General features: G+C 35.4%; 2 protein-coding genes across 4 annotated transcripts in view; one reads left to right on the top strand and one right to left on the bottom strand.

The window, feature by feature from the left end:
- Positions 1–12,622, bottom strand: part of ATG4A (autophagy related 4A, cysteine peptidase) — a 55,226-nt gene extending 42,604 nt beyond the window's left edge. The window contains exon 1 of one of the 2 annotated variants that reach the window (XM_012645563.1): positions 12,550–12,622. Coding sequence is in view for 1 of the 2 variants with exons in the window: in XM_012645569.1 (XP_012501023.1) it covers positions 12,550–12,559 (10 nt within the window). In the remaining variant the exon portion in view is untranslated. The remainder of the gene's footprint in view (positions 1–12,549) is intronic. The other variant, XM_012645569.1, reaches the window with a different exon arrangement.
- A 121-nt stretch (positions 12,623–12,743) lies between these two features.
- Positions 12,744–19,614, top strand: PSMD10 (proteasome (prosome, macropain) 26S subunit, non-ATPase, 10). 2 transcript variants are annotated; one of them, XM_012645483.1, is made up of 5 exons: positions 12,744–12,973; positions 15,198–15,296; positions 15,820–15,966; positions 16,061–16,148; positions 18,701–19,614. In XM_012645483.1, exons 1-5 carry the CDS (start codon positions 12,860–12,862, stop codon positions 18,706–18,708), a joined length of 456 nt encoding a protein of 151 aa, XP_012500937.1. In that variant the 5' UTR covers positions 12,744–12,859; the 3' UTR covers positions 18,709–19,614. The 2 variants fall into 2 exon arrangements, with proteins under 2 accessions (XP_012500937.1, XP_012500928.1); XM_012645474.1 differs by having other exon boundaries at positions 16,061–16,227.
- The last annotated feature ends 636 nt before the right edge of the window (positions 19,615–20,250 follow it).

Raw genomic sequence — 20,250 nt, 5'->3', positions numbered from 1 at the left:
AGCTATTCAGTTAGAAGAAAAACAACAAAAAAATGAAAAATAGTGAAGAAAGCCTAAGGGACTTATGGGACACCATCAGGTGAACAAATATATGCATTTGGAATTTCAAGAAGGAGAAGGACGGGGAGAAGGAGGGAGAGGGAGAGAGAGAAAGGGACAGAAATATTTAAAGAAATAACATTTGAAAACATACCAAATCTGGGAAAGGAAATGAATGTCTAGATTCAAGAAGTCCAACATACTCCACGTAGGATGAACCCAAAGACATTCATACCAAGATACATCATAATCAAATTGTCAAAAGTCAAGGACAAGAGAGAATTTTGAAAGCAGTGAGAAAAAAGTGACTCATTATGTACAAGGAAAATCCCATAAAATTATCAGTGAGTTTCTCAGCAGAAACCTTGCAGATCAAAAAGGAGTATAATAATATATTCAAAGTGCTGAAAGAAAAAAAAACTTCAATAATGAAGGAATAATAAAAACTTTCCCAGATGAACAAAAGATGAAGGAGTTCATCACCACTAGACCTTCCTTATAAGAAATGCTAAAGAGAAATGCTTATCATTTGAGTTGAAATGGTAAGATGCTAAACAGCAAGATGAAAGCATATGAAACCATAAAGCTCAACTGGTAAAGGTAAATACATAGACAAATACGTAATACTGTAATAGTGGTGGGTAAATGCTTTTTTTTTTTATTTCAGCATACTATGGGGGTACAGATGATTAGGTTACATATGATGCCCTTGCCCCCCTTCTCCCCAAGTCCGAGCTTCAAGTGTGTCCATCCCTGGGATGGTGTGCATCGCACTCTTTGTGTATGCATACACCTGTCCCCTCCTCCCTGCCTGATATCCAATAGATGTTATTCTTATATGTGCGCTTATGTGTTCATCAGTTAATACCAATTTGATGGTGAGTACATGTGGTGCTTGTCTTTCCACTCTTGGGATATTTCACTTAGTAGAATGCATTCCAGGTAAATGCTTTTAATTTTAATATATAAGTTAAAAACAAAAGTACAAAAATAACTATAAAATATGTTAATTGATACACAATATAAAAAAAGGGTAATTTGTGACATCAATAACATAAAGTATAAGGTGGAGGGATGTAAAAGTGTCAAGTATTTATATGCAATTGAAGTTGGTCTCAGCTTAAAATAGGTTGTTATAACCATAAGATATTTTCTGTAAGCTCCGTGGTAACCTCAAAGAAAATACCTTTAAATGATGCCAAAAGAAGGTGAGAAAGGAATCAAAGCATGTCACCACAAAAAAATCAATGAAACAAAAAGGAAGAGTGCGAAAGAAAATAAGAGGGACAAAAAAGCTACAAGACAAAAAAAAACTAACAAAATAGCAATGGTAAGTCCTCCTCTCTCAATAATTACTTTAAATATAAATAGATTAAACTCTTCAATCAAAAGGCACAGAGTGGCTGACTGTTTTTTTTTTAAAGAAAACAAGATCTAACTATATGTTGTCTGTAAGAAACTCACTTTAGATTTAAGGGCACATCTAGGATGAAAATGAAAGGATAACAAATTATGTTCTATGTAAAAGGTAACCAAAAGAGAGCAGGGATGGCCATATTTATATCAGACAAAATAGACTTTAAATAAAAAATTGTCAAAAGAGACAAAGAAAGACATTATATAATGATAAAATGGTCAAAACACCAGGATGTATAACAATTATAAATATATATGCATCCAACATCAGAACATCCAAATATATGAATCCAACATTGATAGAACTGAGGGGAGAAATAGACAGCAACATAATAATAGTACGAGATTTCAATACCCTACTTTCAATAATGGATAGAATATTCAGACAGAAGGTCAATAAGGAAACAGATGACTTGAGCAACACTATACACCAAATGGACCTAACAGACATATACAGAACCTGTCACCCAACAACAGAATATACTTTCTTCTCAAGCACACTCAGAATGATCACGTTAGGTAACAAAACATGTCTTAACATGTTTCAAAAGATTGAAATCTTACCAAGTATATTTTTTAACAACAAAAGAATGAAACTAAAAATTAATGGTAGAAGGAACACTGGAAAATTCACATATATGTTAAAATTAAATAATACATCCATAAACAACTAATGGGTCAAAGAAGAAATCAAAAGGGAAATTAGAAAATATCTTTAAACAATCAAAACCAAAACACAGCATAACAAAACTTACGGGATGTAACTAAAGTAGTACTAAGAGGGAAGTTTATAGCAATAGAGTCCTACGTTAAAAAAAAAAAAAAGAATGATCTCAAGTAAAGTAACTTTACACCTCAAGGAACTAGTAAAAGAAGAACAAACTGGCTGGGCACAGTGGTTCATGTCTGTAATCCTAGCACTTTGGGAGGCTGAGGCAGGGGGATCACTTGAGGCCAGGAGTTCAAGACCAGCCTGGGCAACATAGCAAGACTCTGTCTCTACAAAAAAATAAAAATAAAAAAAAATTAGCCAGGTGTGGTATAGTGGTACACACGTGTAGTTCAAAAAAAAAAAATAAGAAGAGGAAGAAGAAGAACAAACTAAATCCAAAGTTAGGAAATAATTCTGATCAGAGCAGAAAAAAACAAAACAGAGAATAGAAAAGGAAAAAAAACGACAAAACGAAGAGGTGGATTTTTTTCAAAGATTAACAAAATTGACAAAACGTTACCTAGATTAACCAAGAAAAAAAGGGAGAAGACTCAACAAATAAAATGAGAAATGAAAGAAGAAGATTATAACTGATGCCACAGAAATTAAAGAGATTATAAGAGACTACTCTTAACAATTATAAGCCAACAAATTGGATAACCTAGAAGAAATGGATTAATTTGTAGAAACATACAATCTATCAAGACTGAATCACGAAGAAATAAAGACTCTAAGCAGACCTATAACTAGTAAGGAGACTGAACCAGTAATCAAAAACCTCCCAACAAAGAAAAGCCCAAGACCAGATGGCTTTACTGGTGAAGCCTAAAAAACATTTTAAGAAGAACCAATGCCAATATTTCTCAAACTATTCCAAAAAATTTAAGAGGAAGGTACACTTCCAAACTCATTTCATTAGGCCAGCATTACCCTGATACCAAAGCCAGAAAAAGAATACTACAAGAAAAGAAAATTATAGGCCAATATGCCTGATGAATACAGATTCAAAAATCCTCAAGAAAATACTTGCAAACCTAATTCAATAGCACATTAAAAGGATCAAATACCACAAACAAGTGGAATTTGTCTCTGTGACGAAAGGATGGTTCAGCATATGAAAATCAATGTGATACACACATTTACAGAACGAAGGCTAAAAAAATTACATGATCATCTCAACAGATAAAGAAAAATTATTTGACAAAATTCAATAGCCCTTCACAATTACAACACTCAACGAAGTATGAATAGAAGAAAAGTACCTGAAAATAATAAAGATCATATATGAAAAGCCAACAGCTAACATCATAATAGTGGAAAATTGAAAACTCTTTCTCTAAGGTGAGGAACAAAACAAGGATGCCTGTTCTCACTACCTCTAGCCAACACAGTACTAAAAGCACTACTACAGCAATTAGGCAAGAAAGACAGAGCAAAACAGAACAATAGGCAAGTTTTGCAATTGCTTGCAAAAACAGAGCAATTGAGCAAGAAAAAGAAATAAAGGCATTCAAATTGGAAAGGAAGAAGCAACATTATTTCTATTTGCAGATGCCATGCTCTTTCTTATGTGTAGAAAACCCTAAAGATTCCACACAAAAAAACTGTTAGAACTAATAACAAGTTCAGCAAGATTGTAGGATACAAAATCAACATATAAGTATCAGTTGCATTTTGATACTCTAACAATAAACAATCAGAGAAGGAAATTAAGAAAACAATCTCATTTATAGTAGCATCAAAAAATAAAATACGAATAAACTTAACCAAGAAAGCCAAAGACTGGTACACTAAAAATTGCAAAACATTGCTGAAAGAAATTAAGGAAGACAAAAACAAGTGGGAAGATGTGCCATGTTCTTGGATTGAAAGACTTCATATCATTAAAATGTCCATACTACGCAAAGTGATCTACAGATTCAATGCAATCGCTATCAAAATCACAATGACATTTTTTACAAAAATAAAAAAAAATCCTAAAATTTATATGGAATCACAAAGAACTCCAAATAGATAAAATAATCTTGAGAAAGAAGAACAAAGCTTGAGGACTCATTCTTACTGATTTCAAAACATATCCAAAGCTACAGTAATCAAAACAGTATGGCATTGTCATAAAGACAGATATATAGACCAATGGAACAGAATAGAGAGCCTGACAATAAACCCACACATATACAGTCAACTGAGTCAACTGATGTCTGACAATGGTGCCAAAATATACAACGGAGAAAGGGTAATCTCTTCAACTATTGGTGCTAGTAAAACTATATAGCTACATGCAAAAGAATGAAATCAGACCCTTATTTTATACCATATGAAAAATCAACTTAAAATGGATGGAACACTTAAACATAAGACCTGAAACTGTAAAATTCCTGGAAGGAAGCATAGCAGAAAAGCTTCATGATATTGGTCTTGGCAATTACTTCTTGTATATGACACCAAAAGTATAGGCAACAAAAGCAAAAATAGATTAAGTGGTACATCAAACTAAAAAGCTTCTATGCAACAAAGGAAACACTCAACAGAATGAAAGTCATCCTACAAAACAGAAGAAAATATTTGCAAACCATATATATGATAAAGGGTTAGTATCCAAATTATTTAACTCCTATAACTCAATAGCAAAAAACCAAAAAAAAAATCACCAAATAACCTAATTCAAAAATGGGCAAAGGAATTGAATAGACATTTCTCCAAAAGAAGACATATAAATGACCGATAGATATGTGAAAAGATGCTCAATATCACTAATCATCAGGGAAATGGAAATGTCACAATGAAATATTATTTCATATCTGTTAGGATGGTCATTATCAAAAAAACAAGAAATAATAAGTGCTGGCAAGGATGTGGAGCCATTGGAACCTTTGTGTACTGTTAGTGGGGATGTAAAATGGTATAGTTGTTATGGAAAACAGTATGGAGTTCCCTCAAAAAATTAAAAATAGATCTACTATATGATCCAGCAATCCCACTTCTGGGTATGTATCCAAAAGAATTGAAATCAAGATCTTGAAGAGATATTTTCACTCCTATGTTCACTGCAGCATTATTCACAGTAGCCAAGAGGTGGAAACAATCTAATGCCCATCAACAGATAAACGGATAAAGAAAATGTGGTATATACATATAATGGAATACTGTTTAGCCATGAAAAGGAATAAATACTGTCATATGGTACAGCATGGATGAACCTTGACTATGTTATGTTAAATGAAATAAGCCAGAAGGGCAAATACTACATGATTCCACTTACATAAGTTATCTAAAGTAGTCTCGTTCATAGAAACAGAAAGTGAAATGGCAGTTGCCAGGAGCTTGGGGAGGGGGAAATGGGAGTTGCTGTTTAATAAGTATAAAGTTTGAGTTATACAAGATGAAAAAGTTCTAGAGATCTGCTGTACCACATTGTGCTTATAGTTAATATTGTACTCTATACTTAAAAGTTTGTTAACAACTAGATCTCATGCTATGTCTTTTTTCTTACCACGATAAAAAATAATGGATATCATCAAAATTAAAAGCTCTTGCTCTATGGAAAATCCTATTAAGAAGATGAAAAGATAAGAGAATATTTGCAAACTACATATCTGACAAAGAACTGGTGTCTAGAATACATAAAGAACTCTCAAAACTCAACAGTAAAAACAAACAATACAATTAGAAAATGGGCCAAGGAAGAGATATTTAATTGAATAAGATATAGGGATGGCAAAATAAACACATGAAAAGATGCTGAACATTGTTAGCCATTAGAAATGCAAATAAAATCACAATAAGATATCACTATATACCTATCAGACTGGCTAAAACTTAAAAAAAAAAAACAGTGACAATACCAAATGCTGGCAAGGATGCAGAGAAACTGGATCTCTCATACATTGCTGGTGAGAATGCAAAATGGTACAGCCATTTTGGAAAAATAGTTTGTCAGAGTTTCTTTTAAAACTAAACATGTGTTTACAATACCACCTTGCAATCACTCCCCTAGGCATTTATCTCAGAGAGATGAAAATTTACATGTACACAAAAGCCTGTACTCAAATGTTAGCAACGGTTTTATTTATAATAGACAAAAACTGGAAATAACAAAAGTCGCTCAATAGATGAATGGATAAACAAACTGTGGTATATCTATATTGTGGAATATTTCTCAATAAAAGCTACTGGTAATAACTTGAATGAGTCTCAAGGGTATAATGCTAAGTGAAAAAAAAGTTGGAAAAGGTCACATACTTTATTATCCCATTTATAAAAACTCTTAAAATGACAATTACAGAGACGGAGAACAAATTAGTATTTGTTAGAGGTTATTAATGCTGGAGGTAGGTGGTGGGTATGACCATAAATTACATTTGCAAACAATAAAAAATCCATGGCAAGGGGTTTTCAAGCCAGTTGCTCAAACTTTTGTCTAGTAAGTGGTGGGAATGGAGAAGTTTCATGCTGGATAACCTAGAACCTATTCCTGCAATTGTCATGCAGTTAATTGATTTACATATACCCCATGTAAGATGGCCTCACCTCAAATTGCTTTTCACTATAAAATATGTTCATTTTCAGTTGTGTTATGAAAAGAATATTTGTGTTGGGTAAAATATTTAGTGATAATTAGAAAGGAGAAAGTAAGGGGAAATTACCTCTCTGTGTACTATCCAAAATGATAATCACTAGCCACAGAAAGCTATTTAAATTAAAAATGATCCAAATTAAACAAAATTAAAAATTCAGTTCCTAGACACATTTCAAGCACAATAGCCACATGTGGCTAGTGGCTACCATACTAGAACAGTGTAGACATAGAACTTTACCATCATCACAAAAAGTTCTATTGGACAGTACTGCTTTAGAGCTTCGGTGCCCAAACCCCGGGCTGTGCCCCAGTACTGGTCCACGGCGAGTTAGGAACCGGGCTGCCCATTACCACCTGAGCTCCTCCTGCACCCCCTCCCCAACCCGCTCCTCTGGCCATGGAAAAATTGTCTCCCGTGAAATCGGTCCCTGGTGCCAAAAAGGTTGGGGACCATTGCTTTAAAGCATGAACATGTCATTTCCCCACAATCATAGGTAGAGTTAGAGCCCTAAGAACTCTGACAACAATTGGTATTGCATTAAGTGGGCTTTGCATTTACACATTATTCCATTTTCAGCAATATTTAGCAGTATGTTGCAGTGGTTCGGTGCTAGGGCTTTGGGGTAGAATAGGCCTGTATGTCAATTTTAGTTCCAACCTTTATTAAATTGCGTGACCTTGGGCATGTTATTTCACTTTTCTGTGCCTGTTTTCTCATTTCAAAAAAGGTAGGGGCTGGGGGATAATAGTACCTACCTCTTAGAGTTATTGTGAGGATTACATGATATAAACTCAATATCTGCCATGTGATCTATAAATGCGAGTTATTATTAGCATTATTGTTTAAGTCAAGAAGATGAATTTGGCTTGTTCTAGGACCTAGAATCCAGGTGACCGGTGGAAAAGGCAATAGGAAACATTCAATTATATAAGCAGCAAGGGAAGGAGACCCTAACAGGGCCCCCATTGACTCTTGACGGACATAAACAGCAACCACATCATTCCTGTATAACTTGGGGCCAGCAACAAAAGAGAAGAGACCTTGTTCTTTGAGATCATTTGTCTTGCAGCTTTGAAAAGGTCAAAGGTTATCTTACCCTTGGCCTTAAGGGACTCAGAATTGAAGGTTAACCATTATGACATATCAAATAAACTAAAAGCACAATATACTGTTTATAAAAGATTACCCAAACAAGTCACTCAGCAGGAGAGGCACTTGGAGTTGTTTTCCCAGCTGTTTCTAGCAGTCAGATCCAATTCCTTGACGTATTATTACGGTGAAATGGCATTATACCCAATCCTTTCTGAATACCACACAATAGGCCTACTGTACCTCCATAATTAACTGGATAAATATTTATTGAGTACCTACTACATACAGGGTACTTTTGCTCTATACCAGCCATCAGCAAACTATGGCTGGCAGGTAAATTTAACCCATCTCACGGTTTTGTATGGCAAATAAGGTAAAAATGATTTTTACATTTTTAAATGGTTGGGAGAATTGCCCTCAACCACTATTATGGAACACTTAATGGCGTTGGAAATTAACTTTTGCTGCAGATTTGATAATGTTTCTTAGTCAACCGAAAATTACAAGGCAAAATAATGCTTATATGTGAAACTTACACTGTACTAAAGTCATTTCAACAATTAACATTGTCTGAATCACAAGTAATATAAAGATGCTTTATATACTTTCCATGTTGTCCCAAGCCAAAATAGCAAAACCACAATGAGACACCACTTTACAACCACTAGAATGCCTGTAATAAAAAAGATAGACATAAATAAGTATTGGTAAAGACGTGGAGAAATTTGAACCCTCAAACAATTGCTGGTGGGAAGGTAAAATGGTACAGCCACTTTGATAGAGTCTGGAAGTTCCTCAAAAAGTTAAACATAGAGTTATCATATAACCCAGCAGTTCCAGATATATACCCAAGAGAAATGAAATTATGTGCCTGCACAGAAACTTGTACACAAATGTTCATAGCAGCATTATTCATAATAACCAAAAGGTGACAGCACAAATGCCCATAAACTGATGAAAGGATAAACAAATGTATTATATCCATAAACTAGAATAGTATTCAGCCATAAAAAGGAATGAAATACTGATACATGCTGCAACATGGATGAACCTTGAAAACATTATGCTAAGTGAAAAAAAGCCAGATATAAAAGAGTACATACTATATTATTCTATTTATATTAAATGTCCAGAAAATGAAAACCTATAGAGACATAAAATAGATTAGTGGTTACCTAGGGCTGAGGGTGGAAATGGGGAGGACTAAAAATAGGCATGAGGTTTCTTTCTGGGTTGATGGAAATTATTTAACATAAAAATGTGGTGATGGTAACACAAGTCTATAAGTATTTATAGTCATTAAACTGTACACTTAAAAAATAGCAAAGCTATTACACAAAGTTAGAAATCAGTTCAGTAGTTGTCAAGAGCTGGGATTGGGGGGAGAGAATTGACCACAAAGAAGCACAAGAGAACTTTTGGGAGTGATAAAAATATTCTATATCTTGATTGTGGTGGTGGTTCCATAATAGTATATATTTACCCAAGTGCATTGAACTTTCCATCTAAAAAGGGTAAGATTTACTGTGTGCAAATGACACCACAATAAAGCTGACTTAAAAAAAATAGTTTTATATATATAATGTAATATTATATATATTCTGAGTTTAAACTACAGTCCCAGGAGTGGTTTTTGGACTTTGAGGCAAGTGCAAAGGATATTTCCATATTCCAAAATGCATTTAACTGTGCAGTTGAGCAGCTTTCACCAAACCTTCAATTGGAATTGATCAATTTGCAATGTAATGACATGCTAAAAGGCAATATTAAGAGAAGAATCTAATAGAATTCTATTCCAAGCAATGGTTATGCTTATTAAAATCATTTGCTTGTGTACCCTTCATAGTATATGATGAGAATGGCACTTCACCTCTGTAGACTTCCATCCAAAAACATAACCCCAGTCTAACCAGGAAAAACACATCAGACAAACTCAAATTGAGGGATTTTCTACAAAATACCTGACCAGTATTCCTCAAAACTACCAAGGTCATCAAAACAAGAAAAGTCTGAAAAATTGTCAGACCAAAATAGGCTAAGGAGACACAATGACTAAATATAATGTGGTATCCTGGATGGCATACCATCCAGAGATAAACTAGTAAACTTAGAATAAAGTGTAGGGTATAGTTAATAATAATATACCAGTGTGGGTTTATTAGTTGTGCCAAATATAGCATAGCATGTAAAATGTTAATGATAGGAGATTCAGCAAATGGTGCTGGGACAATTCGGATATTCACATGGAACAAGATGAACTTAGACCCTCACCTCACACCATAAAGAAAAATTAACTCAAAATTAATCATAAACTGAAATGTAAGAGATAAAACAAAAAAACTTTTAGAAAACAACATAGGAAAAATTTGAGACCTTAGATTAAGCAAAGGCTTCTTAGGTACAATACTGAAAGCATGGTCCAGAAAAGAAAAAAAATGAAAACTTGGACTTAATCGAAATTCAAAACTTTTTACTTCAAAAGACACCATTAAGAAAAGGAAAAGACAAGCAGCAGACTGGAAGAAAATATTTATATATCATATACCTGACGGGGATTGCATCTAGAATATATAAACAATCCTTATAACTAAACAATAATAAGACAAATAATCCAATCTAAAAATGGAAAAAAGATATAACAGTTACTTCATCGAAGAAGATACACAAATGGCTAGTAAGTTCATGAAAAGATGCTCACCATAATCAGCCATTAGGGAAATACAAATTAAAATCACAATGAGACATCATTTCACATCCACTTAGAATGGCTATAATAAAAAACACAGTAAATAAAAAATGTTGGCAAGGATGTGGAGAAACAGGAACCCTCATACATTGCTAGTGGAAATGGTGCTGCCACTTTGTAAAACAGATATGTAGTTTCTTAAAAAGTTAAACATATATTTTCCCTATGACCCAGTAATTCCACCCTTAGGTATCTACCAAAGAGAAATAAAAGCGAATGTCCACACAAAGACTTACATACAAATGCTCTTAGCAGCACTAGTCACAATAGCCAAAAGTTGGAAACAACCTAAATGTCTATCAACTGGGGAATAGATAGGAAAAAATGTGTTATATCCATAAAATAGAATACTATTCAGCAATAAAAAATAAGAAGGTACTGATACGTGCTACAATATGGATGAACCTCAAAAATATTATGCTAAGTGAAAGAAGCTACACACAAAAGACCACATATTGTATGATTTCATTTACATGACATATCCAGAATACGTAAATACAGAGACAAAAGAGTATATTAGTGGTTGTCTGGGGCTGGGAGTGGAAATGGGGATTGACTATAAATGGACGTGTGGGATCTTATTGGGGGGAATGAAAATATTCTAAAACTGATTTATGGTGATGGCTTCCCCATTGAGTAAAGTTACTAAAAATCATTTAATTATGCACTTGAAATAGACAAATTTTAGAACATGTAAAATGTATCTCAATAAAGCTGTTCAAATGCAAAGAAAATGGTAGGGGAAACTGGGTCAGTGGTATACGGGAAATCTGCACTAATTTTGCAACTTTTCCATAAATCTAAAACTATTCTGAAATTTTAAAAACTTTATTTAAATAAAAATTTAAAAGTATATGTTCCTGGATTGATATCAATATTTGGCAGTACCTAGCTGTGTAAAAAGATATTTTTAAAGACTAAATAGATAAAATCTTATTACAAATCAGCATTAACAGAGTTTCATTTGGAATCAATTTTGATGATAGGGAACCCTAACTCTGAGCCCCAATTAAGCAAAATGTTATCCCCCAAAAAGAATTCCATTCTTCTCATTAGTAGTCCTGTATTACAAAAAGGTACTCAATTATTATTATTATATTTTGAATTTCATCAATAAACATTCGTTGAAATTTGTTTTCTCTCTTGTCATGTAAGTACCTACAAAATATCTTCAATATTGCCTTTTGGCCCACAAAGCCTAAAATATTTATTATCTGGCTCTATACAGAAAGTTTGCCAAGCCTTATTTCTACGCCGTAACAGGATAAACATAAACACATGTAGACTTTTTCTTGAATATACTCTTATCATTACCTAGTTTTGGCATAATGCCCTTCTGGATATGCCCTATAAAGGACAAGCCTTGCATCGCTTCTGCTATGACACCATCTGGGATTTCCATAAAAAGAAGCACTATTAGCTTAATAGTTCTAGCAAAGCCTCGATGTCATTAATATCGTGATATTAAAGTGCCAACAACACATCCCAGTATCCCTAAGATGACCCTGATCAAGTTGTGATGTCACCAGGTTAGGACTCACCAAGGTCTCTTAGATATCAAGTGGCTCCCACAGCATCACACCCTGCCTTTGGCATCACGCTGGCACATCACCTTAGCATGGTGTCATATGCTATCACTGCTGTGGCAGAACCCTACCCTGATGCCACTCCGCCGAGATGTCAGAGTAATTAACCCCTACTTCTTTCCACTCTCTAGGCAGTGGCAGAGAGGGGGAGGGTAGCCACAGTCACCGGTTCTTGCTCAGGAGGTAGTACTCAAGCTTCAACTGTTGTCCCTTCCGCCTGCCACTGCAACTCAGGCAACCCAGGAGACAGGACTTTTAGGCTCCCATAATTCTCTTGCCCTGCCCCCGCACCCGTTTCGTGTGTCCGACTCAATGGCCCAACAGCGACCACCCACCCCGGCTCTCACACACAGTTCCACTCGAAGCCGCTCCCCGTACCTGACTCCATTCTCCAGCTGTCATCGTGGGCCAATTCCACCGGCAACTTGACTACGGACGGGCGCAAGGATCCCTGGGACTTGTAGTTCTGCGCTGCTAGGGGCCGAGTCCGCGAGGGCGGCAAAGGCACCTCCCCGCCCGGAACTTCCCTCAAACTGCAACTCCCAGAGGCGCCGCGCGATGGGAAAAGAAAAGAGAACGAGGAAGGTCGGTGATTGGTGGAGTTCTGCCTGCTCTTTTGACTGGCAGCCGGATCCGGCGACGTGAGGCGGGCGTTGCTTGCGCTTCTCGGAGATCCTGGGAAAGCGAAATGGAGGGGTGTGTGTCTAACCTATTGGTGTGCAACCTGGCCTACAGCGGGAAGCTAGAGGAGTTGAAAGAGAGGATCCTGGCCGATAAATCCCTGGCTACTAGAACTGACCAGGTAAAGCAGCGCTAGGGCCTCTCCGCAGCCGGTTCCATCGGCGAAGCCCTACGTGGCTTCCCGGGCCCGGCCCAAGCGGAGGTCGGTTCTGCAAGGGGCAGATCCCAGCCCCTACCGCCCCAACAGCCCCCCGGGGGCACTTCGGGACTCTCAATCCGGTTGCAGGAGCTAGCCCCACAGACCTCAAGTGTGTGTGTGTATTTTTTTTTTTCTGGCCCAGCCTTAGCTCACTGAGTTTTGGATATTTCTAGAACGTCTACTGCATTTCTCAGGAATGCCCAATCCGTGAGGAGGAAAGCTTTTTATATGAGTTTCTTTACCTTTACTAGGAACTGTATTCTATGAAACACGTGTAACTCAACTTCTGGGCCGGGCAGTTTGCTAAGGGCTGGGGATACGATCGAGTGGAAGAAGCGGACAGTAAAGTAATCACAAAAGCATTATGTCCGATTACAAATTGTGTGGTTCATACTCGGGAGAGAAGTTTACATGGTGTTTTCAGAACACGTAATAGGAGGACCCAGTGCCTAATGTTGTGGTAATTGGAAAAGGCTTTGCAAAGGAGGGAAGGTTAGACCTTAAAGGATGAGTAGGATTTCCATGGGGAAAGAAAGACATTCTGAGCAAAGGCGAGCAAAAGTGAATGGATGTTGTTGGGAAGTGTTTCTGCCCTCCTGCTCAAAGGACTAGCATGCTCTCACCCTGAGTTTCTAGAAGGATTCACGGTACCCTTAATAAACGCACAAATATTTATAGATTGCTTTCTGTTTGACAGACACTGTGCTAAACACTAGAGAGACAGTATCTTATACTTACAAATCTCTATTTTGTGTCTTTTGGAAGAAAATTTGAAGTCAGGAGGCAGTTTTTTCTGGAACTTTATTACTCAACCTGAAAATGGCTTTACTTTTACCTACCTTACCTTCATTATGGTCTGGTAATATTTAATAATTTAAATTTAAATGTAATAATTCATATTAAGTTAAGATTTAATAATACTCCCTGGAAAATTTAACCAGTCTTTTGCCCAGTCAGTGGCTTATAAAGGGAAGGATCTATTCAGGATCAAGAGATTTAAGAAACATAACCAGATGCCATTTGTGTACCTTGTTTCGTTCCTGATTTAAACAAACCAACTGCAAAAAGACATTTGGGGAACAATTGGGGAAATCTGAATACAGACTGGGTATTAGATGTTATAAAGGAACTGGTGTTAATTTTAATAGGTGTGACAATGGTCTCATATAAGAAAATACACTTAATTTTTAGAAAATCAAATATTCAAGTGTGAAAGGTCATGATATTTAGGATTTGTTTTAAGAAACTTCAGCAAGGAAAAAAACTAGGTGAAGCAAATATGGCAAAATATTTACTGTTAAATCTAGACGATGGGCCTGTGGGTTTCTATTGTAGTCCCTCTATTTTTATGTGTTTGAAATTCTTTGTAATAGAGTTTAAAATACCATTTCTTATTACGTGGTGCTGACTAAGAAATATAGCAGTCACTGCAAAGAGGGATTCCCTTTGAGAAATATGACTACTAGCTTATTACTTTTTATAAATAGAAATTTTGTTGCTCTCTAATCCTGTGTGTAGTATGTTTTCTAACTGATTACATAATTTCAAATAGTTTTATGAACATTACTTCCCCAATAAAATTCATGTGTTCTTTCCAGAGCATCTAACTTGAAATCAGTGTGGTAGTAATTTCAAACTCAGACAGGGTTTGTGATCCAACCTCACCATTTGCTAGCCATGTGACCTTAGACAAGTTGCTTACCCTGAGGAGTCTTAGTTTCCTTATCTGTAAAACAGGGATAATAACCACTGTATAGGATGGTAGGGATTAAATGAAACAGTGCTTGTAAAACTCCAGCACAGTGCCTGACGTAGAAGTACATACATAATGTAATAGTAAACAGCCAAACCTCTATATCTACCAGAGCATTGAAATTAGTTTCTTGCTCTACTACTTCCATCACCATAATCTGCCCAGAATTAATTAGGTTCATTGATGTTATTTTCCCCATGTTACTAAAACCTTGATCTCTCTGATATTAGTAAGCAATGTAGTTTAAGGTTACCTACCTGAGGATCCAGTGCTCTCCATTTCTTCTTTCCAAACTGTAGGGTTACCAGTACCAGTGTTATTTTTTTTCTGCTTTTTTGTCTTATTTCTGTGTCTCTTCAAGAATGTTTATCTTCTTCTCTGTTTCCCATGTAGGACAGCAGAACTGCCTTGCATTGGGCATGCTCAGCCGGACATACAGAAATTGTTGAATTCTTGTTGCAGCTTGGCGTGCCAGTGAATGATAAAGATGATGTGAGTACTAGGCAGAGTTGATAACTTCCCAGTTATCTTTAGACTCCAGACTGGTGTTTACGGAAGCCTGAGTATTAAGCTCATAAACAAAATTGTAACCTTTACAACTAAGAAGTTACAGCATGGCCCTGGTGATCAAGAGACTAGTGGTTGCATTATTTTCAAATGTTAGTTTTGCCACTTATACTCTGTGATTTAAGGTAAACATACAGATCAGGGCTTACTATGGTGAACCCTAAAAGACTGTAAATCCTTTTTATTATGTTGGAATTTTTTTTTTTTTTTTTGGTGAATGTTTCCTGAATAACAAGGGCCTAAGTACCATTTTTGTTATGGAAAGAGATTTACTGTAATGGTATTGGTTATATTAGGATTAGACTTGTGAAGAATAAGAATGGAACATTTTTTTGTAGACAAAGATTCCTTTCCCTTTGTAAAGCTGTTTGTAAACCTTGCTTAAATGTTAAGCATTAATTTCTGTCCCTTTTCACCCCGGTTTTTGTACTGCCCATTTCTTTTATAGGCAGGTTGGTCTCCTCTTCATATTGCTGCTTCTGCTGGCCGGGATGAGATTGTAAAAGCCCTTCTGGGAAAAGGTGCTCAAGTGAATGCTGTCAATCAAAATGGCTGTACTCCCCTACATTATGCAGCTTCCAAAAACAGGCATGAGGTATGGTTCCATCCCTAGGCTACTTCTGTTGAGTTCTAAACGTATACACAAACACAAATAGACCTCTGCATTGTTTTCTTCTCTGTCTTTCCAGATTGCTGTCATGTTGCTAGAAGGCGGCGCTAATCCAGATGCTAAGGACCATTATGAGGCTACAGCAATGCACCGGGCAGCAGCCAAGGGTAACCTGAAGATGATTCATATCCTTCTGTACTACAAAGCATCCACAAACATCCAAGACACTGAGGGTAACACTCCTTTGTAAGTGACAAGTAGCAGTCATTTGTATTCTACCTGACATTAGCCCTCGTGCAATAATTCTTACATACCATTTTTTTTTCATTCTGCTTACAAATGCAATACATATTAATGGCAAAAATTTGAAAGTACACAAAAGTATAAAGAGAAAAATAAAAATTACCTATTATCTTGCCACCCAGAAGTAACCGCTCATAACATTTTTGTGTATTTCCTCCCAGTTTTTTATATGCAAATGTGTACATTTTACACACTTATTTTTTTAACAAAATTGGGGTCATACTATGTATGTAGTTTTATTAGTTTTATATCTTGTTCTTTTCACCTCATATTGTGAGCATTTTCCAATATCGTTTAATATGTTTAAAATTTTTTACTGGTTATATACAATACCATTTTATGGATCTGCCACAATTTAATTTAATTTACTGTATGTTGAAATTGTTTTGAGTTTTCCACTATTATAAATAATGCTACATCGACCAATGTTGTACAGAAACCTTCGGCCACATTGTGAGCATTTTCCAATATCGTTTAATATGTTTAAAATTTTTTACTGGTTATATACAATACCATTTTATGGATCTGCCACAATTTAATCATTCCTCTGTTACTGTATGTTGAAATTGTTTTGAGTTTTCCACTATTATAAATAATGCTACATCGACCAATGTTGTACAGAAACCTTCGGCCACATTTCTGATCATTACCTTAGTATGGACTCCTAGAAGTTGAATTGCTGGGTCAACAAATACATGTGAAGACTATTGCTATATATTGCCAAATTGCTTCCAGAGGAGTTGTATCATCGTGCCTTCCCAACAGTAGTTTAAGAGTGCCTATTACCCCCACAGGAACACTAAAATTATCCTTTTGTTATGTGAAAATGGTATTCATAGTTGTAATTTACATTTTTTATTATCAGTAAATTTGAACATTTTTTAATGCTTTATGGCTAATTATATTTCTTCTCTAATTGTAACTTTTTGTGTCACTTTCTCTTTTCCTTTTGGGGAACTAATTTGTTTTTACTGGTTTTTAAGTGCTCTTGACTTGACATATTAATAATATTAACCTTCTGCAATGTTAGTCGAAAATGTTTTCCCAGTTTGTCTTTTCATTTTGTTCATGAATTTTTTAAATAACAGAAGTTTTTAATTTCTATGTAGTCAAACCTATTAATCTTCCTTCATGACTGGAAAATTGTTCCTCACCCTGAAATTAGTTAAATATTCTCCTATGTTTTATTGTAGTTTTTTTTTTTTTAACATTTCATTGGTTTTGGTTAAGGGTTATTGTTACTGTTTTGCATTTAACTCTTAAATTCATCTGGAACCGATTTATGTGTATGACCTGAAGCTGGCCGCTACCTTGATATTTTTTCCACAGTACTTGGCTGCATTTCTTCTTTGTTCAATGGTGACCATTTTTCGAACGAGAAATTCTGTGAGTCTTCTTTTTAGTCCAGAGTGAGGTTCAACCTTTTCCAGTATGACTTTAAACCAACTTTTTAAAAGTATTGTTTTCTTAACTCTTAGTTTAAAAAAAATCTTTCCTGTAATTCTAAGATACTGTTTAGAAAGATCTTTCCATTTCTAGAATATTCTATTCTAGCTTTTTCTCCATAACTAAAAAGGCAGGATGGCCTAGAGGAAATCCAGGAGACAGTATAGGGTCCTGGGAAGAGTATAGGATTTAGGATAGCTGGCTGCTATCCGTCCAATTCAAACTCTGCCATTACTAACTATGTTAAATACTTATATTAATCAACTTACAGAAGTTACTTAACATTCCTGAGTCTTAATTTTCTCATCTGTAATATGAGGATAGTAATTCCTTCCTCACTAGATTGTTGTGATGTTTAAGTAAAATAACATGTAAAGTGCCTAATACCCTGCATGGCAAACTGTTAGTGCCAGACAAAAGTTAGTGTCCTTCTTCACTCAGTTTACTGCTCTGCCATGTCGGCATGGGCAAGAACTTTAAACTCTGTCACCATTTCAGCGTTAAATGGTGATGATAATACCTTGCTAATTTACAAGGTAGATTATGGATCAAATGAGATGAAATCTTTTAAACTACTTTTCCAAACTTCAAGCCACACAGATTGCTATTAACAGAATATGAATTGGGGCTTTTTAAAATTCTAACCCTGAATTATTACATATAGCATTTGAGGTAAACTACTACTAATCTCTACAAAACGAGGAAGTTGTTCCTTAGGCTGGCATTTAGATTCCTTCTATTGTAACTAGGACTAGAATTATGATTTACGATCTGGTATCATAAGGTTATTCTACTGAATTTTAACTTATAAACAATCTTCACCATGCAAACTGAGTTTTCTTTGCTGATTAAATAACTTTCCAATATTACCACTGCCTAGTAATATGTACTTTAGATTACCTAACAGGAAGTCCTAACCGATAGATAGAATTGGTAGTGATTAATTGGTCTTTGTGGTCCCTGATTTCAGACACTTAGCCTGTGACGAGGAGAGAGTAGAAGAAGCAAAACTGCTGGTATCCCACGGAGCAAGTATTTACATTGAAAATAAAGAAGAAAAGACACCCCTGCAAGTGGCCAAAGGTGGCCTTGGTTTAATACTCAAGAGAATGGTGGAAGGTTAAGCAGCTTGGATTTATTCTTACTTTGTAATACAGTTTTATTGTTGTCCCCAATGTCCTGGAAACTAATGTACTTGGGCATAAGACATCATTTATGACATAGGACGTTTTCTCCTCTTCAAAGTCATATAAACATGTTGACTGTTGTTCCTGCTGAGGTACTTGTTCTAAGCTTACAACTTTCTTTCCAGGCATTGAATAACTGTTGAGATTGTTCTACTGTTATCATATATTATTCTATATTAAATCTGGATTAATTTTGAGTATGTGATTCCGTGGCTGTTATGAATCTTCAGCACCCTCCCATGCACCTTCTATCTCCCTCTGAGGCAGAACAACCCCAATAACAACAGGCCAGTTGTTTTGCCAGATGATTCTAAGTGAATTCTATAATGTTCCCCTGTACGGTTGAAACACATCCTAACTTGTTTTTCAAGCCTCACTCAGGCCTATGCCAAATATTTCTGTTTTTTCAACCACGAGGTTTAATTTATTTTTGTGATAGGAGGGATACTTATATATTTTAGTGGACCAAATTTTAAGGTGGAGGGCATGCTCTAAAATAATGAAAAACAATAGCCCATGTATCCACGTTTTTCTTTGATGAACTGTTTCCCTCCAAAAAAGACGTATGGTTTTTTAAAAGTACCTATATTGAATCGTCCTGTATGAAAAAGAACGTCAAGCTTATTAAAATGATATGTAATAAAAATGTATTTTGATTTGTATTTCAGAAACTAAAAAATAAAATGTTGAAAGAATCTCCCAGTTTTTCTTTCAAATCAGTTAGACATTCACTTAAGCCTTAAAAACCTTAGTAATGACATTTCTCAGTTTTTGGTAGCTCTAAAGTCAATAAAATTAGTGAAGCTTGAACTGCAGCTAAAATCTTTAAAAATAGTAATCTTCTGAATTGCTAATTAAGTGTAGAACAAAAGGAAATTAGTATAAACTTGAGCTCATTTAGGGAAGTGTCTTAAATGATACTAGTCATAAAATCTAATGAACTCCAAGTGACTCTTCAAATTATTTTTTAATTTGAATTTTATGCTGCAAATATTGCTTAAAATAAGTGAGCCACATGAGCTCACAAACTTGCATTAATTTTGGGTCAAAGTCTTAATGAGTTTTGTAAACATGAACTGTGTTGTTGATATACAAACCCTTTTTACATAAATATTTTGAGTACCAATCTTTACAAACAGGGAAGCATCTTCTTATGGAACAGAACTTTGTTGAATACGGGGGATAGAACGGATGGCAGAGTAAATAATTTATTTCTAATATTTTTTAGTATGATCAGGGAGTAAAATTTTGTCTAATAGAGTCTTTTAGTACTGAAGATGTTTACTCTTCATAAATGCTGAGTTTGTTGTCTGAGGTAATAAATAGGCTTTGT

Source organism: Propithecus coquereli, unplaced genomic scaffold (genome assembly GCF_000956105.1).
Source record: "Propithecus coquereli isolate 6110/MARCELLA unplaced genomic scaffold, Pcoq_1.0 Scaffold104, whole genome shotgun sequence".
NCBI lineage: Eukaryota > Metazoa > Chordata > Mammalia > Primates > Indriidae > Propithecus > Propithecus coquereli.
The sequence above is the reverse complement of the archived record's forward strand: the minus strand, read 5'-3'. Positions and strand labels throughout refer to the sequence as shown.